Source organism: Gekko japonicus, unplaced genomic scaffold (assembly GCF_001447785.1).
Source record: "Gekko japonicus isolate JY-2015 unplaced genomic scaffold, Gekko_japonicus_V1.1 scaffold449, whole genome shotgun sequence".
Lineage (NCBI taxonomy): Eukaryota > Metazoa > Chordata > Lepidosauria > Squamata > Gekkonidae > Gekko > Gekko japonicus.
In genome coordinates, this window is record NW_015170287.1 from 907,361 (window position 1) to 918,585 (window position 11,225).

The window sequence follows — 11,225 nt, forward strand, 5'->3', positions numbered from 1 at the left end:
AAATGTTAGATTAGTGTATTAAGTGTTAGATTAGGGTATAGCAAGGAGGTGAAGAGTGTGCACCCCCAAAGACCTCCGAATTTAGGGAGGGAGGAGGTTTTTCCTCCCGCTGTAGAGTTCTTCTCTATAGTGCCCATAATTGGAGGCAAACCCTTTCAACTTTTCTTTTCAGGAAGAGAAGAAGACAGATAGTAGTAGTAACTGATGTAAGAATGAACGGAAGATTATGGAATTTATCAAGTTTAATTAAAAGTTTTGGGGAAAGTTGTAAGGGGACCCAATAAACAGGTAAGATAGGGGCATAAGAAAAGAGGAATTAAATGAGATTAAAAAGGACTAGGTTGATGAAATAGGTTTTCTTTTTTTTCTTTTTTTCTGGTTATTACTGGTGTTAAAAAGCGGAAAATGTGTATATCAACATGATGGGTAATGATTTGTGTGCATGTAGATTGGATTTACTCAATAAAATATTATGTATATATAAAAAAAGAAAATGTTATTTATGAAAAATAAATACAATCAATAGTATTTAAAATGTAGAATATTCTGGGGGGGGGGGAACACAAACACATCCATCAGGGACAGTAGATACACAGAGGTAGGTTTATGCAGAAATATTCCTATCCCGATGGAGAACTGTATGCACCACCAGATGTTACATGTTCAGATCTTATTCCACTTCTAGGGCTATGAGTATTGGGTGCTTTGTAAGAATTTAAAGTCTCAATGGTGAACTGTTTGGGAGGTGGAGTGGAGAAGCTAGACTGAGCCCCCCTCTTACTTCTTCATGCCTGCCTAATGGGTGGAATGTTAGCATTTTTCAAAAGCACTCTCTATGTGTGATCTGTTGGGTTAGGATGAATGCATACTAACAAAGTCAATCTAATTAATTCTTCTTGATGGTTTCTTACTGATGGAAGTAATTCTCAGTTAATTACGTTTTCCAAGTCTGTTGTTTTTGCATAATGGAGTACAACAAACTGCTGGGCAGAATTCATTATCACCTCGTGCCACGATCCCAAAGGCCTGCACCCACATGCTCATTCCAGACTAACAACACTTATACTGAATAATATTTGAGGAAAGTGAGATTCTTACGATAAAGGATACTGAAGAAGAGGTATGACCTCCACAAGCCAACCATGGCCAACGTAGCTCTCCTTACCCAAATATATGAGTGCAGTTGTCATTAGATTTTGCCTCAAAGGGCTATTTTCGAGCTGTTTGTTCAGACTAAGTGGTTTTTAAGCAAGTTAAAATAATTTTGAGAAGATTCTCCAGTTTTTCTCAAAGTGGGATTCATGGTGATGGAAAGTGCCATCAAGTCACAGCCAATGCTCCCTCTAAGCTGTGGAGTCCTATGAGCAAAAATTCTACTTTGTGAGTTACTGGCATTAAAGTTGTGAGCCAGCAATTTGGCTATGACATAAATTAGTTCGCTCTGGAGCCCTCCTTCCTGAGCTAAGACAAAAATGCATGAGCCGGAGGCTAAAAAACTGTGAGCTAGCCCACACTAACTCAACTTAGAGGGAACACTGGTAACAGCCACCTTATGAAGACCCTGTAGGGTTTTCAAGGCAAGACATAAATTGTTATGTATTGGGACTGAAACATTGCAGGACTGTGCTGCCTGAGACAGGGTGAACTTGGAGCCGAATAACAATAGACCAACAGGATTCTGGCAGTAGCCAATTAAGATGTAAAATTTTGTAAATAGCCTATCGTTGGGAGTGGGGTGTGTTAGGGTATGGCCATTGCATGCAATATAACCGAGCTGAAGCTCTGGTCCATAGTCTTGTTCTTGCTGAAATCACTGATTAAAGTAGAGCTGATCACTAGACTTGGAGTCTAGTCATCCATGGAACCCACCATTTACCACAAATAGAGGCGGTTTGTCATTGCCTGACTCTCTGTAGCAACCCTAGACTTCCTTGGCGGTATCCCATCCAAGTACTACCAGAGCCCACGATAACTTCCAAGATCTGACCAGACCAGGCTGCCCAGCTCAGGGCTGAAGTGGGATTAGGCAGCAATAAATCATCCTTATATTTCACCTAAACTGACATTCAAAACAAAGTTAGAAGTTTCTGCCCAGATGAAATGCCTGCGGGAATTGTTTGAGAAGATAGAGGAATTGTGATAAGATTAACGGCACTCTAGGAAACAGTAATTTCACAGAACCTTACGAACAATGTCACTCACCATATTGTGGGTGGTTCTGAACCTTCTATTTCCAAGTAATCATATTTCTCTTCCATTTGAAAATCCGTAAATATGAGTGAAATGGTGTCTCCAGGCTCGGCCACAACGGTCCACGTGCAGTCTGCATTATTGTGATATTCATTAGGGAAATTAGGGCTAGAGATGATGCCACTGGATCCCCTCATGGTCCCTCCGCATGCATCCTCCGCTGTTAAAAAAGAAACATAAGGGGGGGGAACCATAAATAAGAAACAGCCATTTAACTATGTTTAACTATTACAGAAATAATGGTGCTTCCTTGCCATGTTAAAATCACTTTTCAAAATGCTGCATAAATAGCTCAGACATGTCCCCAAAATATTAAGAGTTCCAGGCTACCAGATAGCTACAATTTGCAAAACAGGTTGCCAAAGGCAGGCTAATTACTAGAAAAGTCAGACAATGGGATATTGTTAAACTTACAAGTCACAACAATGTCACCTATGCTGCCATAAGGGTTGGGGGTGGGGTACTTGCTTGCCAAGTCCGCTGCATTCCTTTTTGGCTTCTGTAATGCTTGTTTATCTATGGCCTTGCAGGTGCTGTGTGTGTAGTGTCTGGGATTCTAGGGAACCGTGGGAGCGCGCATCCTCCGCTGTTAAAAAAGAAACATAAGGGGGGGGGAACCATAAATAAGAAACAGCCATTTAACTATGTTTAACTATTACAGAAATAATAGTGCTGCCTTGCCATGTTAAAATCACTTTTCAAAACACTGCATAAATAGCTCAGGTAAAGGTAAAGGTAAAGGTTGCCTTGCTCGAAAGCCAGTCGAATCTGACTCTAGGGTTGCGGTGCTCATCTCCGTTAACCTGGAGGATGCAATTTAATTCATAAACACGATCAACATTATGACATGAAGCAACTCAAGCTGCAATTAAGTCAGAATAGTGGGTCTTCCAGTTTGGACTTGGGGGAGGGAACACTTTCCATTGCACTAAGAAATGCAAATCTGCCCTTGCAGAATACATGGCATTTTCTAGTAAAAAATAGTTCTTAAAAAAAAATAAACATCCAAAATCCCATCACTCCTTGCTTATTTTCCTGTTTTTACTCTGCTATTTCTCTACTATTAATCTGCTCTACTATTTTCAGAGGTCATTTCGGGGTTCCAGGCCACCAGATAGCTTCAGTTTGCAAAACAGGTTGCCAAAGGCAGGCTAAGTACTAGAAAAGTCAGACAATGGGATACTGTTAAACTTACAAGTCACAACCTGGAGGATGTAATTTAGTTCATAAACAAGATCAACATTATGACATGAAGCAAGTCATGCTGCAATTAAGTCAGAACAGTGGGTCTTCCAGTTTGGAGTTGGGGGAGGGAACACTTTCCATTGCACTAAGAAATGCAAATCTGTCCTTGCAGAATATGTGGCATTTTTTAGTAAAAAATAGTTCTAAAAAAAAGAGTAAACATCCAAAATCCCATCACTCCTTGCTTATTTTCCTGTTTTTACGATTTCTAGGGTCCAAACCAGTCATAATGGTTTTCACAGCTCTGACCTATCGACAACAATGTGACTTCAAAGTGATTTTAAAATGCCACAAGAGCCCAATCAGGATTGGTCACACAATACTGCTTACTATACTATTGCTGGGGGCCAAACCAGTCATAATGGTTTTTACAGCTCTGACCTATGGACAACAACGTGACTTTAAAGTGATTTTAAAATGCCTCAAGGGCCCAATCAGGATTGGTCACACAATACTGCGAGCTGAAGTTATCTATGCCCCCCAGTGCCTTTTCAAGTGCTGAAACCTCCACAGGGGCAGGGTGCACCTGTTTTGGCACTTGAAACATTGAGGAGGGGTAGTGGCTATGAGGTGTGGGGGGAGAGAGATCCAGTACCCCACTTTGGCCTCTCCTATACAGTCTTTATACTCTAACCGCCCACAATCAAATAAAAAGGGTATCAGAAACTTTAAAATAAAGATTGGTAGTGAGTAAGCTATGTGCTACTTAAGCTGTACATATACGTGAGGTAAACGGAGACTCCTGTTTCTTATATTTTTGACTTAACAGACAAGACACAGATGGAGATGAACAAGAAATGCTTATTTATCAGAAAATAAAGTATTTTATAAGGTAATATGATGAGTGGATAATTTATATAGGTATATAAAGCAAAGCTGGCTCTCAAATAAAGTAAATAACCTGTGAGGAGAGATGTGATTCCCCTTCCTCTGGACAAATTACCTCAGCAGGTTGAAGGCTCCTCTTTACTCTCACAGAGCACTTTACCACAGGACCTACACACACCAGTTACATATGATGGATCCTTAACAAGATGCTTATTTGTACCACTAAAATCAGCTTTCTTCCCTCAGCCAACCCCCAGACCATAACTAAAAAGCCAAATAAAAGCTTAACTTAGCTGATGCTCCTTTCCAGAGCCACAGAATCCCTACCCAAAAGTAAAACAGGTCTCTTCACCCTTCTTAAGGCTGAGACTGGCTCACCCCTTCCCATCCAGTGGACTTCCATGGGCTCTGATTGGCTGAGAATCAGTTGGATTTGCATGAGCCCTAAATCACAAGGATTGGTTCAGATCCCTGGAGGAGAGGCAGGGCTTTTAAGGATGATTGCCACAGGGACAAGAGCACCTCAGCCCACCATGCTGTGGGCTTAAACAGGCTCAGGTCCTTGAGGCATGTTTAAATCACTTTGAAATGGTGGTGGCATCCGCAGGTCTCACCTGAGGATGCTGTCACATCTAATTTGTCCTAGGCCTGTGATTTTTGGGCTTTGGTGTTAGATTCAGCCACTGAATGTGTGTATTGGATGCAAATGTTGCCATGGATTGGAAAATTGGCTTTTTAAAATTTGCAGTTGCAATTAGGCACTTGTTCACCCACATACTTAGCATGTAAGGTAGGATGGTGCAATAACTGTTGTGTGACGTTAGGACAGAAATTGCCAATTGAAATATATTGAAGGTATATTAAGTGCTGGACAGTCATTTTGGAAAGAATGGTTGTTGGTCTGCACAGATACAGACAGACCACTGGCATGCCTATAATCTAGCAGCCTTTGCAGATCACACATACAACTTTTTCTGAAATTTTGTCACTGGAATACAGTCCCTCGTGAGCAAGACCTTTGTTTTAATGTCTTCCAGTGGTCCTTTAGAAAATCAGTAGATTCCTATAGTAATTGGGACAGAACCAATGCATCTCTATAGTCATTTTTTCTGTAAGGTCTTTCAGGATCATCTGGTTGGAGATCTGGGCTTTGTTAGGCAGGAGTCTGTGCCGGCTGGATCTAGTAATCTCTACTGCAATGGAAATTTGGTCAGCCTCAATTTGTCTGTTCCCTTTCTTGTCTATTAAATATTACACTCTAATCTACTAGTGTTCCAATGAATAGTTTAAAGTTATTATCTTGAATGTCATGTCCCTGGCACTACCATGCTTCTGCCTTTTATAACAGGGACATTTTTAATAAGGATCCTTTTCAAACAGAGCACATACTTCAAAAGGTGGTTATAGAAAGGGATGTGTGCTTCGTTTTATAATTAATGCAGGATTGGCTGTAAAGCTGTTTATTGTAAGCAGTTTGGGCCCCCATATTTGAGAAGAAAAGCAAAATAAATATTTCATAAATCAAATGAAAATAATTATATGGTTGCTGTTGGACTTAATTTATGCTTTGTGAGCTGCCGGGGTTCAAGACCTCTCTGGAAGCCAGGGCTTCTTCCTTGGAATTCTACATCATGTGTGAATGTATGCAGTAGTGGTGGTATAGGGTGCAACAATGGGAAGCTGTTCAAAGCATTTCTAATAAAGGGTGTTTTTTTTTCTTATTTTACGGATCAGATTTCTCATCTTACTAATTCCAAAGCTCTGGAAGAAGGCAGCCAAGTTTAAAATCTACACCTATACTGTCCAGCTAAAATCAACCTTAATTAAATATAACCCACACAATTTGAGAAGATTCTATTTGTTCTGTCCCTATCTGCTAATTGCAAACTTTATTTTCAGGTTACCTGTCCCAGGTGAGTCTTTCTTCCTTATTTTGACCCTGTTCTGCTGTTTGGAAACTCTCAGGAAAAAGACTTTTATTCCCAAGAGCTCTCTGTTGCCACTTGTAACTTGCTAAATTTTTTCCAGTTTATACATGCAGACGTTTTTCTGCTACTTGGATGTTTGTGGCACCAACTATATTAGGGTTGCCAATATGTATACAGATAGTCTCTCTGTCTTTTTTCAGTAGCAGCATAACAAGGTGGAATTAAAAGGTAGAGCTTTAATAACCACAACATTTCTATTCTTGATGTGTATAGGGGGGCTCCTATTGATTCTTGCCTGTGGATCTTTAAAAAAAATGAGGGGAAACATAATGTTGGCACACAACTGATGCAGCATTGATTATACCTGCAGTAAGCAAAATATGCAGATTTAGTCAGTGTAGTCTATGTAGAACTTCCTAAGTCCTCTTCATAAACTACAGTGAATGCATGTAAAATCTGTGTACAGCATACACTTGTTTTTTCTTTGTGCACATGATGAGTAATTCTCATGTTGCATATAACACATGTACAGGTGAACACCACACATACAGGTAAACCCCAAACATCCTAGTACTGGTCCACAGGTAAAGTGAATGCTCTTTGGCTCTTTCTTACAGATGTGCAGATGCACATGCAGGATGTACATACATTCTGTAACATGTGGATGGGGCTGAAGTTAAAATATAATGCACCGAAGTATTTTATATATGTTTTAAGATGACTGTGACAGTTTAAAAATAGTCTATAAAATGAGGCTAAGAGATAGGAAAGCTTACATAGGTGCACATCTGCCCCTTAATTCCTAAACGGAAGCATGATTTTGCCCCAATTCTATGCTATTGCAAATCCTCTATTTTTTCCCCCTCATGTGTATCCTGCATTTCAGGTCAGTATCCATGGAGTCATCTACTCCCCATTTTGTTCTGAGAGACAGCAGTTGGTCCAAGGGTCACCTAGGTCCTGGTCACACTGGCCAGAGAATGCGAGGGGGAGGCGTGGCTTTTCGCTCCGCCGCACTTGTGACTCAGCCAAACGTGATCAGATGCGACGGCGGGGAATCAAGGGTAGCATTTTGTCAGCGCATGTTTCCGGCGTGCTTCATGTGGCGCTGGAGCGACCAGACGGAGGACGTCCATCTGTGGCCTGTCGCAAGCGGATAATACTGGTGTTTCTGCAGTAGCTTTGAACTACGAATCTTCGGCGGGATGCGATGGCTTGCCAACAGGTGTGCGATGCTTGCCAGATGTGGTGGTGTGATCGCACCCATTAAATCTGCCCGGCATCCGTGAGTATCCCGCAGCAACTTCTGTGTATGATCGGAGCCCTAGTGAAGTTCATGGCAGAGAACTGACTTAATCCAAAGTCTACCTTTGCACAATCCTATGCAGAGTTACTCCAGTCTATTGATTTCAAGGGACTTAGGCTGAAGGTTGGAGGATGGACAAGATTGCTCTCTTTGTATCTGAAGGACTGTCACTTAGAGGTGGGCTGGGAGTTGCTCCTGTTGGCAACAGAGGATAGGACTTGCAATAATGGGATGAAATTAAGGGCGGAAAGGTACTGGCTGGATATTAGGAAAAAACTTTTTTACAATAAGAGTTGTGCAACAGTGAAATCAGCTGCTGAAAGTGGTGAGCTTCCCCTCACTGGCAGTCTTTAGCCAGTGGCTAGACAAACACTTGTCAGGGATGCTCTAGGCCAGGGTGGCCAAACTGCAGCTTGGGAGCCGCATGTGGCTCTTTCACACATATTGTGTGGCTCCTGGTAGGGCGGATGGGGAACTGAAAGGGAGGCATGCCTCCCTGATCGGTCTTCCCTTCTCCAGCAAGTATTCCCCTCCCTGGGTAGGCTTGAGATGGGGGGGAGCAGAGAAAGAAAGCAACTCTAAACACACATACACACCCCTGCCAGCTGGCTTGGAGAAGGTATTTGTCTCTTTAAATCCCTTCTTCAAGCCAGCTGGTGTGGGTGCGGGGAGGGGGGCGGACATGGAAGATAAATTTAAAGTTAGAGGTCCTTTCTTTCCACCTCTCCCTCCATCCCTCCCCCCATCTATTTGCTTTCTTTCCACTTTCTTTCCACCTTTCTTTCTCCTCCCCTTCTTCCCTCCCTCCCCATCTAAAGTTAAATATCATTATCAATATCTGTTTTAGGGAGTTGTTCCTGTTGGCAATAGAGGATAGGACTTGCAATAATGGGTTTAAATTAAGGGCGGAAAGGTACTGGCTGGATATTAGGAAAAAACTTTTTTACAATAAGAGTTGTGCAACAGTGAAATCAGCTGCTGAAAGTGGTGAGCTTACCCTCACTAGCAGTCTTTAACCAGTGGCTAGACAAACAATTTTCAGGGATGCTCTAGGCCAGGGTGGCCAAACTGCAGCTTGGGAGCCGCATGTGGCTCTTTCACACATATTGTGTGGCTCCTGGTAGGGCGGATGGGGAACTGAAAGGGAGGCATGCCTCCCTGATCGGTCTTCCCTTCTCCAGCAAGTATTACCCTCCCTGGGTAGGCTTGAGATGGGGGGGAGAAGAGAAAGAAAGCAACTTTAACTTTAAATGCATTCTTAAAGACAACCCCCCCCCCTTTGCCAGCCGGCTTGGAAAAGGCATTTGTCTCTTTAAACCCCTTCTCCAAGCCGGCCGGGGGGGGGGGCTTGGCGGACATGGAAGATAAATTTAAAGTTAGAGGTCCTTTCTTTCCACCTCTCCCTCCATCCCTCCCCCCATCTATTTGCTTTCTTTCCACTTTCTTTCCACCTTTCTTTCTCCTCCCCTTCTTCCCTCCCTCCCCATCTAAAGTTAAATATCATTATCAATATCTGTTTTTACCCCTTTTGTTTTTATTTTGGCAGTCTCATTTAATGTTAATAAAAAGCAAATTTGCATATTTTCCAATAAAAACCGTGTGGGTTATAATTCTTCATGTCTTGCAGCTCTCAAACACCTGACATTGATTCTACGTGATGCTTACGTTAAGCAAGTTTGACCACCCCTGCTCTAGGCTGATCCTGCATCGAGCAGGGGGTTGGATTAAATGGCCTGTATGGCCCCTTCCAGCTCTGTGATTCTATGAGTCTATGGGTACCTTTCCATAGAGTTGTACTGTGGCTCCTTTACACCATACTGGATTTGGCTAAGGCATAGAAAGAACAATTTAGAAACCAACACAACTTCAACGGAAAGAAAAAGAAACATGGAAAAATCATTCTAAATCCTATAATTTAATGTGGTCCAGTCTGTAGATGAATAAGAAAATAGGCACATAAGTTGAAACTAAAAAAAAGGCAGAGAATAGCAAATTTCCAGCAGCACCCTGGAAGTCTTCTTAATCTAATAATGTTAGGTATTATTCTCAAAGAAGCCTTAATTTGATCATCAGATAAAGAGTCTCGTATAACAAAATGCTTTCAAGATTCCAGTCTCCTTTCATTTCTGTGGGAGTGCAATTATTCAGGGAACTTAAAATGGTGCCCTCCAGAATGTGATTTTTGATTATTGCTTCCCCCCGAAGTTACAACGAGGATTTGACCTATTCAGGATAGACTTTCTCTCAACGAAATTAGTGATTGCTGGGTCAGCAGGGTATTTTTTGTTTTCCCCTTCAGCCAAAAATGTATTAGCCAGAGTCTAGTCTTGTCTACAAAAGTTCATGGCTATGTATACTCAAAGTGAAAGGTAGAAAATGCTTGAGGTGTTGCAACAGGCTAGGCAGTATTAGAGGGGGAAGAATTTTTTTAAAATGTAATTTAAATGAATCTCAGTGAAATGTATCTAACCACAATCTAATTCAAAAAATCCTCCTAGAAACACTGTAGTAGCAAAGGGGAGATCCAAGTGCGGAAAGGACCATGGATAGGCCTGATAGTGTGCCAAATTCAACTGCATAGGACTTCCCTAATTTGTAGATACTATCTTTTTCTCCATAGGTAGCCCAGTGTCTCTACATCTTCTTCATTGAAAATCTCTCTCTCTATCTCTCTGACTGTCAAATGAACATTCATTCCCTTGCAGCCTCTCAGAGTCCTAAGGGTCCTGAAAGGAGCAGACATCATTTTACAACAGTACTAGAAAGAGCTATTGTAGGAGTTACCATCATATGCCATGCCATTCTGTGATGCAACATTAGTTCTCAAATTTCTCTTAATTCCTTTCCCTTAATAGGGCAGAGTAGCTGCGGCCTGAGTAAGTAAAGTACTACTGCTTTTTTAAAAAGGTACTACTGGGGCCAAGGATGAAGATGTGCGGCTCCCCCATATGCCATGCCATTCTGTGATGCAACATTAGTTCTCAAATTTCTCTTAATTCCTTTCCCTTAATAGGGCAGAGTAGCTGCGGCCTGAGTAAGTAAAGTACTACTGCTTTTTTAAAAAGGTACTACTGGGGCCAAGGATGAAGATGTGCGGCTCCCCCACCTCCTCTCCGGAGTGCAAGAGGCAAAGATGAAACCCCAAGATTCCCTGCTGCTTATGTTGCCAGCTGATGGAAAGATGTTTATTCCCTTCATCAGGATTCCATAACAGCCAGAAAAGCCTCAGACACATTTTCTCAATAGGAGAAATAGGAAAAAGCTGCAGTTTACCATTTTGCTTACTGAAGTTTGAGCAGGGAAGATTGATCACCCACTGGCTCAGCCTGCATCCAGCTTGCAGATAGCAATCATTTCAGTAAACCATTTGGTCTGCTGCTTGGTTATGTGTTAACAGCCTGAACATGTTCAGTTGAGGGGAAAAGATAACCGAGCATGCATGATTATATACTGTCATTGTGTCTGCCACTGCCAATGCCATCACCACCACTTATTAAAAAGGCACATTGCTACATGAAAAAAGGCTTGTTTTGAGATGAAACTTATTACTTAGATGTCCCTGTGTGCCTTAACATAGTGTTACTCAGTATCCATATATGGCTACCAATCTGTCTGGATCAGTTTCCGTGTGTGCATTCTTGGATTGCCTTGTGGGAACTACAGGTTGT

General features: G+C 41.8%; 1 protein-coding gene across 1 annotated transcript in view; it reads right to left on the minus strand.

Moving 5' to 3' along the window:
* CSMD3 (CUB and Sushi multiple domains 3) overlaps positions 1 to 11,225 on the minus strand; it is a 796,050-nt gene that overhangs the window by 584,296 nt on the left and 200,529 nt on the right. The window contains exon 5 of the mRNA XM_015417873.1: positions 2,203 to 2,410. Within this exon, the coding sequence (XP_015273359.1) occupies positions 2,203 to 2,410 (208 nt within the window). The remainder of the gene's footprint in view (positions 1 to 2,202; positions 2,411 to 11,225) is intronic.